This window comes from Diadema antillarum, unplaced genomic scaffold, assembly GCF_040938485.1.
Source record: "Diadema antillarum isolate AM-2024a unplaced genomic scaffold, OU_Dant_1.0 seq00000193_RagTag, whole genome shotgun sequence".
NCBI lineage: Eukaryota > Metazoa > Echinodermata > Echinoidea > Diadematoida > Diadematidae > Diadema > Diadema antillarum.
This window is the reverse complement of record NW_027271256.1, coordinates 427,888-448,318: the sequence shown is the minus strand read 5'-3', so window position 1 is coordinate 448,318 and position 20,431 is coordinate 427,888. Positions and strand designations below refer to the sequence as shown.

The window sequence follows — 20,431 nt, the reverse complement described above, 5'->3', positions numbered from 1 at the left end:
CTCTCCTGAGAATTGTTCCCGTTCCCCACAGAAGGGCCGGTGAGATCGTCACGTTTACTTACCAAACCCCTCACTATCTGCCCGTAAAATCAAAATACATAGACACTATACAAGTTGATATAAGAAGTGACTTTGGGGAAAAAGTGCCATTTCAGTCCGGAAAGTTGGTAATTAAACTCCATTTTAGAGCTTGTCGTTATCTACATTAACGGTGTAATGCCGCGCCATCGAGAACAAGTGTGGTCTCATCCCCAGTATGGGAGTGGATCTCTGCCCTATTTTCGAGGGGCGAGAGTGCAACGGGGATATGGGCTGGGAAGTATGCTTAAAGGTATCTGGAAATCGGCCGTACCACTCCTGAAAGCTGGTACAAAGTACTTGGGGAAAAGAGCGTTGCAAACAGGTGTTAATGTAGCTCAAGATGTCATGGCGGGAAAAAGTTTGAAAACTGCTTCGGCCGCACAAGCGAAAAAAATTAAACGTCGATTGGTCGAGAGTATGGACGCACCTCCTGTGAAACGAAAGACGAAGAAGAAGAATGACAAGAAAGTGAATAAAAAGACCAGACGTAAGAAGAAGGCATTCATTTACACTGGCTCTCGACCGGTGAAAAGAAGCAACGATATTTTTGATCGGTCCTGATCACTCTATTACTATTTTTAACCGAAGACAGAGAGTGAAAGCTAAAGTTGAGGGCATAATGGAAAAGCTACACAAGTTATCGTGCGACTGTTCTAAATCGGAAATAGACCTGTTCAGCATCCCCCCGACTCAGACGACTATAGAGCAAGGAAAATGGGTCGAGTTCTTCCCCGTGACGAGCATAGCCGATGCCACGCCCATACAATTTCATCTGCAAAGTTCGCCGGAAGAGTATACCGATCTTTCTCAAACGCTGCTACATCTCAAGGCGAAAGTTGTTAATGCGGATGGTACCGCCCTCACCGATGAATCTTCTGTAGCACCAGTCAATCTTTTTCTACATTCGCTCTTCAGCGAGGTAGATGTGATGTTCAACGATACACTCGTCACCCCTTCCACGAACACCTATCCTTATAGAGCTATGTTCGAAAATCTTCTCACCTACGGTCGTGATGCAAAATTGTCGCAGCTAACTTCGTCCTTGTTTTACAAAGACACGGCGGGATATATGGAAATCAATGACCCTCTGGCCTCGAGTAATACCAACGAAGGGCTGAATAAACGCCACGAGTTTACCAAATTGTCTAAAACGGTAGACATGGTAGGAAGGCTACACGTGGATGCATCGTTCCAAGATCGGTTGATTATGGGAGGGGTGGACATTAAATTCAAACTTCATCGCAGCAAGAACGCATTTAGTCTCATGTCGTCTACCCCTGAAGCAAGCTACAAAGTCAAAATCACCGAAGCCAGTCTCTTGGTGAGACGCGTGAAATTGAGCCCGACCACATCGCTACTGCACGCTAAAACATTGGAAACGGAAACGGCCAAGTATCCTATCAGACGAGTCGTGACAACCTCTTTTTCAATTCCCAAAGGACATTTGTCTTTTACCCGAGAGAGCCTGGTTATAGGACAGATTCCCAAGCGAATGGTGATTGGTTGTGTCAGTAACACGGCTTACAATGGATCTTACGCCAGAAATCCCTTCAATTTTCATCATTATGACCTGAATTACATAGCGTTGTATGCTAATTCAGAACAAGTACCGTGGAAACCGCTCCGTCCTCAGTTTACTGGATCTTCCCCCAATTACATCTTGGCCTATCAGACTCTGTTTTCTGGTACCAATAGTATGTTTCACGACAAGGGAAATCATATCACTAGGGACGACTACGGAAAGGGATACGCCCTCTACGCCTTTGATTTGACCCCAGATCTGTCGACCGACGATTACTTTCAACCCAAGACTTCCGGATCAGTTCGACTGGAATTGACTTTTGCTTCTCCCCTGTCCGAAACTGTGAATGTCGTCGTTTATTCCGAATTTGAATCTATCTTAGAAATTGATCGTAATCGTAATGTCACTCTCGACTATGGTAATTAGATATCTGTCGAGATGAACACGCGTGAACTCTTGGGAGTTGTTCAGAAAGAACCCAAACTAAACGGGACTTTTGTTGGTGTTTTTCCCGCCGATAAATTACCAGTTTTAGCCACGAGAAGAAGAAGGAATGGAAGAAAAAGAAGAAGAGAGGCTGAGAAAAAAACCGTGTCATTGATTGCGAATGTAGATGGTCACAGAGAAATAGGTTCTCATTGGATTGCTATTTACATCGACAGTAGAGGGCGTGGTGAATTTTTTGATTCATATGGTAGACACCCTACTTTATGTTCGCCCTACTTTACCAAGTTTTTGAATGCCAATGCCGATGTGTGGACGTACAATAGAAAATCGGTACAATCCAGCTGGTCTACAGTGTGCGGGCAGTACTGTCTTTATTATCTTATACGTAGAGCCAGAGGTGATTCGATGAGTAGCATTTTGTCTGAATTTAATTCTCGCACACGGGGGCAGAATGATCAGAGAGTGTACCATTACATCAACAATTATTTACACTCTCAGCCACCACTAGTAGATGCGAATTTTCTGTACAATCAAATAGCAAAGTCGTGGATGTTGAAATAGATGCTATGCTATGAAAGATATGCTGGTTCTAACGTGGTACGTCAAAGCATGCCGTAGTAATTAGATGTCTGACTGTACTGTTACATAATAACCTAACGAAGCGTGTTGTCTTTGGTACCCTCATAAGTACCGCGAAGCTGTTCATATATGTTCGTAGTTTGTACGTATAAGATATAGCTCTTTCTCTCTCTCTCTCTCTCTCTCTCTCCCTCTCTCTCTCTCTCTCTCTCTCTCTCCCTGTGTCGTCTTGTACACTGTAATGATTATGTCGTGACGTGACTTGATCCTATTTAACTGACCGCGATATAGTAACTTGCATTCTGTTAGCAATGTCACACGCGTGTAGAATAATGTCATTGTCTGATATGATGGTATCAGTAAGAAGTATATTCGTAGAATATAAATCGTACTGTCTTGTCAAGAAAATAAAATCTCAAATACACACACACACACACACACACACACACACACGTAGGTATATTACGCTATGTATCTTCTGATTATATTGCTAAGATTTTTATGTACATAGGTGCCATAAAGTCAGGCGTAGATATTGTATGCTCAAAATGTATGATGTATAGCTCTGTCTCTGTGATAGTTGATATTATTAAGAATTACGGCGTGAATGTTATAACCTGAAGACTATTTGTATAGTTATTTTTTATCTTATAGAGTTTATGGTGTTGCATGTTAACAATAATATATATATATATATATATATATATATATATAGTAAATGTAAATTTTTTCACGCTATAATGTATTAACCTAACCACATCAGCACACACACACACACACACACACACATACACGCACACATACACAACTTCACATAAGCTACACGTTTATAATGTATTAGTCTTACAGTATTAATCAACACACACTAACACACACACACACACACACGCAAACATGCAAAACCTCGGTTGTGGGAATTATTGCAGCTTAGTCTATAAGATTATAGAATGTGTAGCATAGACTCGGACAAGAGTGATACAGTTGCAAAGTTTTATACGCTGTACATGGTAGATTTATTGTCTGTACATGTTTGACTATAATACACGATTGTGGTCTCAATAAATAAATAAAGCGTTTACAATTCATATTCATTTGTCTTCATCTTGCTTGAATTCACGTGTACACGTCTTACGTAGAGGTTCGTTATGTATTGTAACATTCAGTGAATGCATAAAATATGATTATGATAATCATTACCAACGTCATTTCACAATACCATCGGGTAGGCTGAAAAAAAATCAGTCGTCTTCACATAAAACTTGACGATCGTACACAAGTGTCATAAAAGTCAATAGGTACCGTTGTACTCTCGTTAAATCGTTTCGATGCATGTAAGGCATCAATTGTAATCTATCTATCCTATAACAAAAACATTACACCAAACAATACACGGCGAAGGAGCATAAAAACGTTGCGATACATGTATGGTATCAATATGTGTGACCTATCATGGGCATTCGTTTCCTCTTATTCTACCGAGACGCGGTAGGGTTAAGACGAGAAAGATAATATAAAAATGATATAACACAATACACATTCAACAATTGTCTTGATGTATCAACGTATTCAGTAACATTAGCTTAGACATTTATCGTCAAGAAAATACTATACTATTCATTATCATAAACACATTTCTCTCAAATCTCAATGCATTAGGTCACAATAATTCAGAGACTTTCCCACTTGAAAGGTAGAGTTCTCTTCTTTTTTTTCTTTGCACGTGTAGTCATCATCATCATTGAGCTTGCGCTCTTAGACCCTTTCTTAGTAACCCTCTTGTCTACAGACGTAGGTATGAACCCTTTAATTTTCATGTCTTGCATTGCGTTGCGTCGTGCCGTATTGACAATAAGTGATTCGGGCGTATTGCTATTGATCAGAATTTTAAGAAATTCTTTCCAACCCGCTGGTTCGTGCGTATTGCGTACCCTCATGACATCGTATATTAGATCTACTACATTTGAGCCTGGTACAATGGAATCACCAACGATCAACTCTCTATTTTTATTCAGCCAGTCGGTGCTGTCTTTCTTTTGCAGTAAATGATCTAATAACAAACTCCCTCGATGTTTTACCGAGGGGGGTAAAATCTTTAACACATCCTCCTTCAAGGTAGCGTATTGATGGTCAGACAATTCGTCGGACTGTGCTTTTGTAGATGTCGGATCATGGGTATCTGCGTGTCGCTCTCCTAAGAGCACTTCGATCGGCTTCTTCCGACTGTTTTGCTTTTGCAATTGCAAGTATCTATACAAGATGTCATTGTATCTTTGCAATTTTTCTCTATCCGATAAGGCGTGATTTTCTAGCACATCACGAATAGACTCGTCCAATATAGACAGAGCTTTACCCGTGGGTGTTTCACGCTGTGGAGATACTTTTTGCAAAGAACTAGCAAAATCGTGAGGCACCAATATCATTTTCTTGGTGTTTTGCATACTACTACTACTATTAGCCATGACAAGTACCAATAAGTTTAACAAAGAGAATCGATTCTGACAATCATACACTCGTTCGACACCTTAAACTTAATCTATTAGTATCACTTTGATTAGAAAATACATCATTTTAATAACATTGACAAAATAGGTCCCAGCAGAGATGTGAGAAAACCTCCTCTCTGGACTAACATTGATTTTCGAGCTTTATAATCATTGCGTTTGTTACCTACGAAGCGCAGCTCTTTCTTGTGCCGCGATAATGCCTTCTTCTGGCTCTTAGTTAATTGAACGTTACCTTTTAAGCAGTTTGCGCAACATTCGGATAGACATAAAATGAGATCTTTGTTGGCGTATTCTAAAAGAGCCTTTCTCTGTTTAGAATTACATTTATTCAAGACTTGCAGCTCCGGCAAGTGGTTCTTTAATCTACGAGACATATTGAAAGAGTGACGCAAAAATGCTACAAACGTCTATTTTATGGCTACCTGCCAGTCACAATCAACCACCACGTATTATCGTGATGCACAAAAGAGAGTAATTCACTGATCTTACGTTTTACAAACGTACACAACGGTCAAATCGGGAGGAAATATCTTACTACGTAATCTATACTCTTCCTGCGTTTCGGGCTTTAGATCAATCAACAAATATCCATAAGGATAACGAGTGGCATCTTGGTACGCTTCTTGCAAGTATTTGCCACGCCCCGGGTATAGTTGTTTACCTAGATGAGCAATTTGCAATTTATCTCTGGGGTTCTTAAACACAATCAGATAATGACTGTTTAAACTGATGGTTCTGAGTTCTTTGGCCTGGTGAAAAAGATTTTGTACTATGAATATGACGGAGAGGTTGCGATGATGAGAACCGCGAGTGAACAAATTGGTGATTCGCGCGTCATTACCGCATTCCGACATTAAATCATCCATGATAATAAGATTACAAAATGTAGGATCTATCAGCTCGTCCAGATTGCCCGGTATGCCTTCTATTAACTGTACAAAAGGCATTTCTCGCATCATCTCTTCGTAAGCTTTTTGATAAACCCCGTAACACCATATTATCTTTTCTGGAGGCGGATCGATCATCTCGCGGTGAGAGTTTAGAATTTTCCGGACAAATACTGTCTTACCACTCCCCGTGGGACCTGCCACTATGCAGGTAAATGGATGAATGAATTTTAACGACATGACGATGACAGTGTTTTTCCCCTCTTCTTTCGAGAAATTGCGTCTGAACTAACGCGGTTTAGTGTCATCGCAGTCTATTTTATACTCTGATGAGATGGACATTATTTAGTGTTGCGTCTTAATAGCTAAACCAGGATGTTGGATGCGTTGAAAAAGAATGAACGTAAAGGCTTAAAGAGTTCAGTATCTGGAATTACACCATTTTGGAGGAGTTTTAAGATTTTTTCTTCCGAATGATAAGTTAAACTAAAGGTGACTACAAAAAGAAGGGTTAGGAAAGCAGATAGAAAAACTGATTTCCAAGGCATATTTCGCTTAACTGTCAAAATGTCACGTTCCGTGAGTTCTACCGGATACTCCACTTCCCCTATTACCTCCTCCTCCCCCTCGTTCACCCGTGCGCGAGAATCAGACACGTTCATCATTCTTGAGAGGCATACGCCGAAATGGCCTTTCTTGTTGTTAAGAGGTATGATTTATATTATTATTCGTGGGGAACCCATCCGTATGGCACGGTAAACAGGTTATCTTGAATGACTCTCTTGTCGTAAACAATGCGGTAGTCTTTGCTGAGTGGTTTAGACAAAATGCGCTGTCTTTTGATATCTCTCGTGATGTGATGATTATCGGTGACCGTTACTTTGTAAGTTTCTTTGGTATTCAATTTTTTCACCATGCGATTCAAGACATTGTAATTCAGGGCTTGGGAATTTTTGTAATTTAGAGTGATCCCTCTGATTTTGCACACAGTACTACCATCGTTCAATTGATAAGCGTAAGATTTTGGCCCCCCTGCCACAAAAGTCACAATATAACGACCATCCAATTCATCAGTAAGATCACCGAGGTAATCTCCCAAGGGAGGCGACCATTCGTCGGGAATATGTCCTCTTTCGACATAAATGATGCTATCCGTGTCATAATAGAGCACCCTATCTCCTAGACGATCTAAGATATGAAACAACTTAAGCCTGGCCTGAGCGGTAGTGAAGGCAGCTATGACCACGTTAGATTGTTTTGATAGTTCCTCAAATTCCTCCGCCACTTGCCATCTTATTTCTACCAATTCGTCAGAAACGAAGTTTAAATCTAATATTTGCTTGTCATCCGCTGTGAGAAACTCGTATAATACTGCAGGATCCTGAGTTATCTCTATTTTGGTCAAGTTATTTCTCATACCCCACCTACCCCAAAATGAACATAATTGTAATTTCGCCAGCGCGCGCATGCCTTCATTTCTCTTGATGTTTTCTTTATCTAACGCTATACCTTCGTGACGAAGATAATCCGCGATATATTTATCTCGATCGGCTTCTGACTTACACCAATCTGGCCACCCTGACGACTCCTGTTTAATTTTCAAAAATTGATCTACGTAATACCGGAATAAACCAGTTTTTGATTCGTCGCGTGGCTTCCCAACCCAGACCTCTCTTTCTTCTTCTACCTCCTCCTCCTCCTCCTCTTCCGCGTATTTCTGATATTGCGTTCTACGGGGGAAATGCCAGACAGATTCGATCGAGCTAACTTCATAACCCTTTCTTATGGCTTCATTCAGTTCGATAGAAACCCAAGTACCGTGTAACATCCTCTCTTCGTCAGAATGTTGGCAGGTTTGCTGATTGTAATCTCCAGCGCACGTTCTACACAATGGAAACATTAATTTACCATTGATCTTACTAGGTAGAACAGGATGAAAGAGGTCAGTTGGAGGAAGTATTTTACATCGGATAAGACCAAAATAGTTGGAAACAGGTTTGAAATTGCTCGTAATTACCTCGGGATGTCCTAAGGGGTATACACCATACTTATTCACCCATGGATATAGAGAGGTGAAGTCCACATACTTGATTTTTTCGTGTTCATTGCAATCGTACAAAAGACAAGTAGCATTGGTTCTACCTCCCGTGAAAGCCTCTCTTGGGTCAAGTGGTACATAGTCATCGATACCGGTCAGTGTTTTGATGTGGGGCGGTACCTGATTTTCGTCTTTCATTCTCTGCCAATCGCATTCCCACATAGTGACCACTTGATACTCCTTCATAATTTGTACAATGCACGCTTCTCTAGCCAGAGTGTCTAGAAATAATTCACCCATAGTCTTATCTTCATAATCTGGACTAGGCGTATCAAATTGGTAACACTTGGGACATCCATGATATTTGCACCCGTAGAATTCATAGATAGTTTTGTTGCTTTCGCAAAAACCATCTACCCTGTATCTACCCACCGTTACCTCCCCTTCATTCCTCGCATGACGTATGTACGCATTCTCTTTCTCACTCATGTAAGTTAGCCATTCTATTGAGACTTTAGAGTGCTTGTAACGGAGATTATAGCCTTTAGGGGGAAGAACAGCAATGGTATTCTCGTTGAGAAAATTTCTCCTGTACACATAGTGGCAGGCCGAGGAAATGGTGATGCTTTTCTCAAAGGGAATGACGCCGTTGGTAGCTTGAAAAAATAGGTCCTGAAAGCGCATACAACATTTGCGCAGGATGTCGACATCGCTGACGCAATATGCGTGTAATTGTTCTGCCATGATAAATTCCTTGTTCTTGGATTTCTCGCTCTCGTACCATTTCAAAAATTCTTGCCTTTTGGCGCAAGACATACTATCGGGACCATAATATTTGACATCGGGTAGGGGACCCGTGTACGTCTGGTTTTTGGTCGTGTTAAAAAAGTGAGGAAAGTATCCCTTTTGCAGTTCTTCAATACCGAAAGTTTTGGGCATGTTCGCCAGAGGCATTGGTAAGAAATTGAGGGAGTCGATGATCTTGATGTCATTTAAGGAGATATCAATGCTCATGATCTTTGCACCGTTCAAAATCATCTTGGGAATGATGCAATTGCGATAGAGATAATCAAGAACAAACATCCCATCATACCCTTTCATATTGTGGGCCACTGCTATGACGTTGGAATGCTCGTCTATCAACCATTTACAAAAATCATCGCCAGTCGTGGGTCCTTTGAAAATGAATTGTCTCTTTTCTCCACAATGCGTACAAGGAGTGTCGATAGCTTGGTCACGACATTCAAAACAGGTAATTTGGGCCACGCAGTAATTGGGCACGTGTATCCCACTCTCTTGAGTGCACTCGAAATCAAAAAATATATAACTTTTTTGTTTATTTTTCTCGAGGGGTTCGGGTGAGACATAACACTGATGATTGAACGGAAAAAAGCCCTGACAGTGTTTGCAAAATTTCTTGCTACAGTCATGCTCGCGCTTGTGTTTTTTTAAGAGTTCCACGCTGACATTTCTGTCACACGTCACGCACCTGTACATGGTCTCGCACACTTTATTTTGGACATGATTTTTCAAACAAGTAGCGTTCTTAAATCTACGATGACATTTGTGACATTCTACATATTCGTCCGCTCGGCTAACTGCGGGACAAGTCGAACCGTAACACAATTTGCAAATGCGTTGGCAAGAGTGTTCGCGCCTGTGATCGTAGCCTTTCATACACTTCTCGCAATAGTAGCTTTTGTTCAAAAAGGCTTTCATGGAGGTGATCAAATCATAGTGATCGTCTGTCTGCAGAAGATAAATCGTATGATCTCTATCTTCGGGACCAATATAGGTGATGTAGTTACAGGCTCTTCTGGAAACAACCACTACTCTGTAATTGGTCATCATGGGAGTTTGTTCGAAACGTTTGATTTCCGGAATACCACACAACTGTTCGATGGGTATACCAGCAGCTTCGTGCAGCTGTCTAGCCATTTGTCTTTGTAATCTAGTACCTCGTTGAATAGATTGCTTTTGGGGATGATTTTCAATTTTGGCTATCATGGTCACGATCGCTCTTGCACAACACATTCTATCATTGTCAGTATTATTATTAATGCGCAACACACATCGCATGGTTTTCAGTAATTCATCGTAATCCGAACATTTTCTCCTATTCCTCTTACCACCTACTGGCATTTCCATATGTATCACGTTGAAAGCTACCGTTTCGTCCAAGGTTATTTCTTCGTGGGACTGTAAGGTTGCCTCTAACTTTTGCATGAACACATCGTGACTTAGTTGATCTTTTCTCACAAAAGGAAGACTTATGGGTTTGTCTAACTTAGGAGTATTAAAAACGAGTCGAATCATGTCGTGATCACTGGCATCTCTTATCATATCATCTACTATACGTTGAAATAAACTACTGGCACGCGGCAAGGCATCTATCAGTGGCGTCAGTTCGTTATGGGTAGGAAAAGAGACGGTGTAATCAACAACATTGGCTTTAAATTTCTTATTGGTTCTTTGACTCACTCGTCGAAGAAAGTATGCGGGGGATGGCGACTCGTGAGAAGTGGTGGGTGTATCTGCTTCCTCCTCCTCCTCCTCCTTCTCCTCCTGCTGCTCCTCCTGCTCCTCCTCCTCCTTTTCCTCCTCCTCCGCGGTGGTGTTGGTGCCGCCTTGCTGGGTAGGAGCAGCAGAGATGTCAGGTAGTGGTGGTTCGGTGGAAAGCGGTGGAAAATGTGTTTGGCTGGTCCGGGGGCCGGCTTCGGTCGCTAGGGGTGATGTGAGTTGTGATGGTGATGGTGGTGGTGGTGTTGGTGGCAGACGTTGGTCTATATGTGAAGGTAAAAAAGAAGGAAAAAACAAAGATAAAAAAAGAAAATAGAGAATGACTGGCAAAACACAAAGACACAGACAGACACAAACACGCAAGAAACCATACATTTCTTGTAGGGATGAATGAACGTATGACACTTACCCTGGTACTGTTCATATTCCATTAACAATGCATTCAAATCGTCAAGCGAATTGCATATTGTCAGTCTCTCGTTAAATGTATTGGAATCCATACTGCTAGAATGATAATGATGATACGTCAGACCACGGACTGTCAATTTATATTCGAGTGAACATGCAAGGTACAAAAATAGTACACGGATCTAGGAAAAAAAAAACACAGGTAAGGGTATACTCACGTGATGTGTGATGAAGAAGAAGAGTTACCAAATGTAATCTTCTTCGTCGGGTGTTTGAACTGCCATTAGCACCTCCAAGGGGATGATGATATCACCATCCCCATTTCTTTGCAAGCCTTCTAGTGCCGGGATCCGTACAGTAGACGGCATTGAAAAAGCCATAGTGCCCGCTGGGATATGGCCTGGCTTCTTCTCCTTCTTCTTCTTCTTCTCTTTTTTTTGGGGGGGTGCGTTTTTCCCCCCCTTCTGAGGTGAAGGTGGTGGTGGGGGCGGTGGGGGTGGTGGTGTTGGAGCGACAGCTCCAGAGTTCCCTTGTTTGTCCATTTTTTTCGAACGGTTGTACTCCAGTTCTCGCAAGTTATATTTATACTGGTCAGAGCAAGGGGCGTTATGTACAGTGATTATGGTACTAGCTTCTTACATCATATTGCGTAAACTTTTTTTTTTTTTTTATAGGGCTGTGTTTTAAAAAAGGAAAAGGAACGTCCACCGATCATCTTACTATAGTACACTTATCTTTAAAACTTGTTTGTTCAATCTGAGATGTATGAGATCTGTATTTCGGCGAAGAAGCAAAGGACGATGTCCATGGGCTATTGTACTTTATAATTTTTTTGAGGGCAGTGTTTTTCAAGAAAAACATAGAGACATCCACCGGTCACCTTACTGAAGTACCCTTATTTTTAAAACTTGTTTGTTCACTCTGAGACGATTGAATTTCGTATTTCGAAGAAGCAAAGGACGATGTCCATGGGCTATCGTACTTTATAATTTTTTTGAGGGCAGTGTTTTTCAAGAAAAACATAGAGACATCCACCGGTCACCTTACTGTAATACCCTTATTTTTAAAACTTGTTTGTGCACTCTGAGACGATTGAATTTCGTATTTTCGAAGGAGCAAAGGACGATGTCCAAGGGCTATCGTACTTTATAATTTTTTTGAGGGCTGTGTTTTTCAAGAAAGACAAAGAGACATCCACCGGTCACCTTACTGTAATACCCTTATTTTTAAAACTTGTTTGTGCACTCTGAGACGTTTGAACTTTGTATTTTCGAAGGAGCAAAGGACGATGTCCCTGGGCTATCGTACTTTATAATTTTTCAGGGTTGCGTGTATGTGTGTGTGTGTGTGTGAGTGTGTGTGTGTGTGTGTAATAGGATGGCATGTCCACAAGATCCCTTTTGGATAATTAATTAAACAAATCACACTGAACACTCGTACATGCAAGTAATATATATATATATATATATATATATATATATATATAATATACAGTGTAATTTCTAACGAACCACGAAAACTCATCTCTGTTCCTCCCCTCCTCCTCTCTCTCTCTCTCTCTCTCTCTCTCTCTATCAATCATTATTTGTGTGTGTGTGTGTGTGTGTGTGTGTGTGTGTGTGTAATAGGTTCTCACACAAGATCCCGTTTGGATAATTAGTTGAACGTATCACACCGAACACTCGTACAGGCAAACAATACATATATATATATATATATATGTGCAATTTTTAACGAAAGACAAAATATCATTCTCTACTTCCCCTCCTCTCTCTCTTTCTTTCAACCTTTCATGTGACGAGAAAATACCAACAGTATGACACATCGAGACTGTAGTTCTTCTTCTTCACATTCGATCCCAATTGGATTGCTCGGCTTCAATTTTTAATGCGTTATTGACAGATTAGATAGTCAATTGAATTATTATTATTATTATTGTTATGATTATTATTATAATCATTATTATTTAATGCATAGTGCATCGCTATAATGTAGCATTATCACACACACACCCATGCCATAAAGTGACTAGCAGTGTAACTTTATGTATTGCGATAGTTCTTCCACCACCTCTGGTGTACGCAAGTAAAAGTGATAAAACTCCACAGCCTCGCACAGGACTATCAAACGTTCATCCTCCCACAAATTGTCCATGTCGTACACGGCGTCCAAGTTCTCTATGAACTCCGACTCCGTCAGTTGCGATATTGCTGAATCCATGTATGTGTCTATCTTCGCTTCCCAGTCTAACCACAGACACTCGTGGTGTTTCTGACTAGGATGATTCGTTTGACAACCGTAGCATTTCTCCAGTACAAGTTCGTTGATCTTTTTCATGATCACTTTGGTGGCTGTGATGAACGGTCCGGCATAGGTCGTACGGGTGATGCAGTGGATATCATTGGGAATATCAATCAGGTTTGATCTCTCCCTCCTTTTCTCGCCGTCCTGACCTGCTCCCATCTCCTTCTCGTCCTTTCCGCTCGTCTCACTGGCCCTCTTCGATGTCACCATCTCCCGAATCTCATCTACCGACACGTGTTTGGCAGCGGGCAATGGTTTTATGCTTCTCATTTCCTTGTGGTGGGTAAGTTCAGCTTTGACCTATCGAAAAAATTATTATTATTATTATTATTATTATTATTAACAGTAGAAGTAGTGATAGTGGATATTCATTCTATAGGGGGTGGGTAAAAAAAATAGAAGCGCGAGTTCTGTTAGACCATTAATGATAATAATCGGGACCTTGCCAAGAAGTGCTGCGAGAATATGAATGGGAGTTGCTGTTCTCCCTCTTCCTTTTCTGCTGTTGTTGTAGTTGTTGCTTTTTGGCCTCTTTTTGCAACTGGTTAATCGCACGCGAAATTGGAAACATCGCATCACGCATCTTTTCCCACTGCTCCACAGTAAGGTTTATACCCCTCAAAGCCGCGCACATCTTGCCAAGATGATTTTGATAATAATCGCGAATGTTCACGTAGACAGTGCCTTGATAAATTTTCACTACAACAAAGCGTTTTGAACCCAAGTGAAAGGGAATGGCTCCTTCCTCGAAAGTAAATGGTGACGTCACTGACTTTCCAGCATATCCACTCGTGGAGGAATTCTACAAAAAAAATAACAATGAAACGAATAGAAATAACTAAAACGTAGGATCATTTGAAACGTAGACTCATAATAATGCAGTATGTCCCTACGGCACTGTAATTAAGTGATAGACGTGATAAACTATACTTAATTTGTATTTTAATTTTGTGACAATCAACTTTTCTAAAATCATCTGTGTTAAACATATCCATCGAAAAAACGATAATGTACTCACCATTGATGCCGAACTGTCACCGTCCTCATTTCGTCCCTTGGAAACACCAGCAACATCCCCCTCATCATTCACATAGGCACTGGCATCAGAATAACTGTAAGAGGCCATTTTCTCAGTTAACTCAAAGTGCTACACGTTCAAGACAAAGATCGCAATACTGATTTTACCTGTAGAATGATCGATGTTGTTCATGTTCACTCTTTATAAATGTATCAGAGCTCATCACAATCGGCTTATTTTGCATTGTTTTCCTCAATTTTTAACAGCTTCGAGGTTATATTTTTACCATAAGTTTTCTGACCTCAGCAGTGCACTTTTCGCTCACTCTTGCATATTAGCCCTCTTCTATCAGACAACTCCTTCCTCTTCGAGGACATATTTTTACTATCGGTTTTCTGACCTCATCAGAGTATTTTTCGCTCACTCTTGCATATTAGCCCTCTTCTAGCAAACATCTCCTTCCTCTCCTATTGTACAACTACGTCCTCTTCAATGTCATATTTTTACTCTAAGTTTTCTGACCTTATCAGAGTACACTTCGTACCCTCACATGTCTTAATTACCCTAGTACCTCTCACAGTTATGGCTTTATCCCGTCAAAACAAATGTTCATCGACACAGCCTCCATACTACATGTCATATTCTGTTTCACTCGCTGTCTGATATGCAAATCGATCATCAGAGTATACACTTCGTACCCTCGCATTTCACAGTAGACTTCGTCCATTCATGATATACTGTTTCACTCGCTGTCTGCTCTGACCGTCGGTCATCAGAGTACACTTCGTACCCTCGCATTTCACAGTAGACTTCGTCCATTCATGATATACTGTTTCACTGGCTGTCTGCTCTGACCGTCGGTCACTGTCTGATATGTCCGGCGCTCATCAGTGTACACTTCGTACCCGCACATTTCTTCCTCACAGTGCTCTCGTTCCTCCAGCAGCTCTACGGGCTTTATCCCGTCAAAACAAATTTTTATCAACTCAGCATCAATACTATAAATTTATCGATACATTCATAATTTTCTTTTTCTCACTTTCTGATTTGCCCGCTCCTCCCTATTTTCAAGGCTACATTATTACTATAAGCTCTCTGACCTCTCCAAAGTACGTGACCTGATTTTCAACAAAATACATAGCGATACTATTTTTATATTTATTACTCTCATTTTTTCCCATTTTCTCGGAAAAATCAAGGTCGAATTATTACTATCTAGACGAGCTATACTACTAATAAATTCAATTGAGATTTTATTTATTTATGAACAGAATAAAAAGAAGGTTTTTCAAAGTTTGCTACGCTGCACTAAAGAATGTACAGAAAATCTTGAATATCTACACGACTATAATCTAGGTGAAAATTTTTTAAGTGGGCTTACAAAGATTGAATTACAGAAATAAATTTAATTGAGGTGTTATTTGATAAAGGGGGAAGTCTTTTCAAAGCTTTCAATGGGTATTGAGTGATACAAACTGTCTGGTGAACAAAGAAAGATTAATCTATAATACTGTTTATATGATGCATGTTATGAAAAAGTGATAGTCATGATGAATTAATAAGTTTAATAAGACAGAGTGCTGTCCGTGTTAGAAAAGGGCTGTGCACCATATATCCACAATGGGATATCAAATATACATCATCAATTTTGTTGCGCATCAAAAGGCGCCATTCATCTGTGAAACGATACATGATGGCCGTGGCGATTCGGACACATGCGGGCACACGTGACTGCCGTGACGCTGTGAGATATAGCGTGTATCCCAGCACGCCAGTCTTCAATGGAAGGACTACCTGGAAATGTTTCAGTTGTACAATCAATTTGGCATGTACAGTATGTTTTTCATGTATGTATTTCCCAGTGCACTAACTACACTCTTGTGTTTCACATGCTGCACATTAATTGTCACGAAAAATGAAATACATCATAGTTATTCCTCCCACACATATTTCTGGCTGGTTCAATTACATTACATACAGAGTGAGTTTGGTGTCACTGGAGTGTTAATAAGTACAACCATGAGCAAAAGCACCAAGCAATTGGTATTCATGACGGAGGGTAGTCGACAGCGATTCGCCATTCTAAGCATCTAATATCTATCATTATCATCTGTATACGACGTTTCAGTGGCACATTAAAAAGACATACTGTAAAACACGATATTTTCACAGCATGAAATTTTCACGATTTGGAGCCAACGGCCTTTAGTGCGGCATGAAATTTTTGCGAGTTGCCTCCAAAATTCAATGTGTATACTGTAGACAAGAACTTTCATGTGCATCTTAATTTCGCGAATCTTGGCCATTGTGTAATTCACAAAATTAGAATGCACGCGAATATTCCTAGCTTTACAGTATTCTCATACGTTTATTTTTTTCTCTGTTCAGTATGAGAGCGTATTGAATGAAACATGTAGACCAAAGTAGTAATTCCTGTCCTTTGCTGCTTTCTGGGCAGCGACACTACCACCAGGTTGCCCCTGGTCGCCGGCAGTGACACAGTAAACCTGTAATAAAAACTCAGGCTCTGAAATTCTGACATTGTTATGTTTAGAGGAGGATGACATTTAAAGGACAAGTTCACCTTCATATACATAAGGATTGAGAGAATGCAGCAATATTAGTAGAACACATCAGTGAAAGTTTGAGGAAAATTGGACAATCCGTTCAAAAGTTACGAATATTTTAAGTATCTGCGAAGTCACTGCTGGATGACAAGACTACTACAGTGTATGATGTCACATGCGTACAACTATATAAGGAAAATAAAAAGAGAATTTCACAAAACTTTACTTTTTGAATAAAGTGCACATTTCTTCGACTTGCTACTGACGTATGTTAAGGGTAATATTATTCCCCCTGCCTTCTGAAAGAGAGAAGTCAAGTGTTCTTTTGTGATGCGAGAAAAATGGAAATATGTTGAAGTTTCTTTATTCTTTCTTTATATCGTTGTACCGAGAAAAATGGAAATATGTTGAAGTTTCTTTATTCTTTCTTTATATCGTTGTACTCATGTGACATCACAAGCTTACTTAGTCTTTTCATCCAGCCGTGACTGAGCAGAAACTTCAAAAATTCATAACTTTTGAACAAATTGTCCGATTTTCCTCAAACTCTCACTGATGTGTTCTACTAATATTGCTGCATTCACTCAACCCACATGTCTATGAAGGTGAACTTGTCCTTTAATATCAGTCTGCTAGTGCACATGATCCCCCTCCCCCTGCATTAATAATCCCTTTCTTTGAGTTTAGAGTAGTTTGTAAATTGAGTTTTCAAGATAGAAAGGCATGGGGAATTAAATACTGTCATAGGTGCATCACTACATTACACAAAGGTCATTGATCTCTGTCCTTTGGCAAGAAATGTCGAGAAAAACACAGAAATACCGGCAGAAGCAAAACGTCGCTGGGGCGACAAGACCTCATATCTACAAAATGTCAAATGTTCAGGAGAGCAAAAAGACATGGCAGCCAAAGCACTACATCAAATGGGATAGCCTTTCCTTTGACATGCCGTGGTGGCTTCATTTCTGGGGTAAGATTTGGACATGACATCACTAAATCGATTATCTAACCGTTTATCTGAAAAAGTCATTTTCACCCAAATTTCAGATGCGAGGTCTTGTTGCCTCAGCAATAATAAACCTGCCTCTTCTGCTCCCACTGCATGAGCAAGGTGAATGAAGTCATCGACCAAAGTGCAGCCCGGCTTTGATTTTGATGTAGCAGGGCCAGTTTTATAATTAGGCCTACCTCTAATCAATGCCAGCCACTCAAGGCCAGCCTACGCCATATCGATTGTCTGATTGGCTCTAAAAAAAGACCAAAAGGAAAAGGGGAAAAAAGAACATGCTGCCGTGAGAGATATCTATTTAAACAAGGAATATTGGTGGTGAGAGAAATTAAGGGGCCTTTGGCTGATCGAGTGCTGTAACTATGACTGATATGGAATGTGTATTCATTTCACACTGTGTGAAGGGCAATGAACCACTGAGTTTGTGTAATTTTTATGTATAGGATTATTTGTGTGCATGTGTGTGTATGTGGGTGTGTTTGAGTGTGTGCATGTATGAGTTTGTGCGCTTATTCGCGTGCATGTGTGTGTATGCGGCTGCATCTGTGTGTCTGTGTGTGTGTCTGGATAGGTTTGTGTGTGTCTGTGGCATACACGTATGTGCATATTGCATGATCTCTGCAATACGATATTCATCCCATTGTGCATTGAGTGGTGTAACCCTGACTTAAAAAGGAATATCCGTCCAAGTCTATTATTCCCTGCAAAGGACGATGAACCACAAAGAGACTGTCATTTATTTGTCTGTCTGGCCATCATCTATCTATTTTTTTTTTTCAGTCTGTTCTGGACACACAATGTAACTATCATGTCAAAACCACTCACTAATATAAAAATCCCCCTTCGTCTCTCCCTCTCTCACACTCTCTCTCTCTCTCTCTCTCTCTCTCTCTCTCTCTCTCGCTCATCTATCAGTCTATCTATATAAATTCATCATATATATATATATATATATGTTTATTATGTGTAAAAATTGATATGCATACAAATATATGTACCTAACCATAAAACAACATTTATGCACATGCATACACACATAATCATTATGAATACACATACATTTTTCCTTATCAGATCTAACTAGATACAAAGACATTTCTCATTTTCTGGTTTCTATGTTTTTCATAGTCTTAATCAAGATTGGGGAATGATTTTGAACCTGTGAGGAATACTCACAAAGTGTGATCCAAATCTATCTACCACGTTGGTGAAGAATATAAAGACAGCCGGAGATGGTAAAAGATAAGAGAAAAAATACTACCAAAATTAATTCACTCAATTTGGGTGATATACAATCATTGGTACCACCCCAGATGGTTTATCAAATTTTCCCTCATGGTATTTCTGAGTAGTTTCAAAACTTTAGTAATTCACATCACTGATCACTGAGATATGGAAGTGTTTCTGAAAGGCATTCCCCATCAACAGTTTTGAACCAGATAAATTCTATTTACAGACACATTCCATTTCATCCATAAATTTTCTTACACAAATAATTAACATTTCAAATATACAACTACAGATCAATGAATAGTACAAATATTTGAAATTCAGCGTGTAGAGACTTTAGACAATATTTCATGATATGTACAGAATGGATTTAAATCAGTCTAGAATATGTCACAGTCATACTTGAAAATTAAGATTATGTGCGAGGGAACCTACAGACAAGCAGATGCTTCTGTGTAGGTCCCCAGAAAAGAAGTCTGATACAGACTCACACACACACACATACAAACTCAGCTTGCATGCAAGTGTCTATCTATAGTGTTCAAGCCAAGGAAAGCACCAGATTAACAGAAGGCCTATGCGATACAATTTTGCAGAAAGTGTGCTGGAAGAATGAAGACAACTACAATAGGAATGGATATGGCAAATCACGTAATGGCATGTACAGCAAAATGACACTTGGGCATAAACTTCTTTTTTGGGTGCAATGCATATGTCACTTTGTGCCCTAAAGAAAGGGGGCAGGTTTACCTGAGTGAATTCCTTACATACCGAAATATACTCACATAAACTTTCTCTCTCTCTCGTTTATTCATCTGTTTGTCTTGCTCTATATACAGTATATTTCTCTCCCAAAACGTACATATATACATATATTCCTATTTATCTCTCTCTCTTTTCTATTAATCTGCCTCTCTTGCTGTATATATTCTCCCTATGCATTTTCATGTAAGTAATGTACATATATATGGGTCAGAATTTTGAACGATGTACAATTGAGCCAAAACAAGGCAAAATTTAAAAAGTAGGAAATTCTCCAAATCATTCATCTTACCTGAAAGAGTATAACTCAAGCTTTAATATGAACCCAATTATACTAGGATTTTCCCAGAGGAACAAGTTTTTATTCACCGCTGAAGTTTACCATGTCCAGAGCAACGAACGTCCATAAGGAATAGTACTGCACATACATTTGAATACCATTTAACATAGTTTTCAAAGATCTGATTCAGTTCAAAATCCTAACGAAATATCTTAAGGGACATGTGTACGTGATTGCAGAATATTAAGCTTGTACTCTTAACCTGTACGTAATGG

General features: G+C 39.9%; 1 protein-coding gene across 1 annotated transcript in view; it reads right to left on the bottom strand.

The window, feature by feature from the left end:
- The window catches only part of LOC139728707 (uncharacterized), a 118,863-nt gene extending 104,447 nt beyond the window's left edge, over nt 1-14,416 (bottom strand). The window contains exons 1-2 of the mRNA XM_071639649.1: nt 14,309-14,416; nt 13,440-13,590 (exon numbers count right to left, since the gene is read on the bottom strand). Coding sequence (XP_071495750.1) covers nt 13,440-13,590; nt 14,309-14,416 — 259 coding nt within the window. The remainder of the gene's footprint in view (nt 1-13,439; nt 13,591-14,308) is intronic.
- Between the last annotated feature and the right edge of the window lie 6,015 nt (nt 14,417-20,431).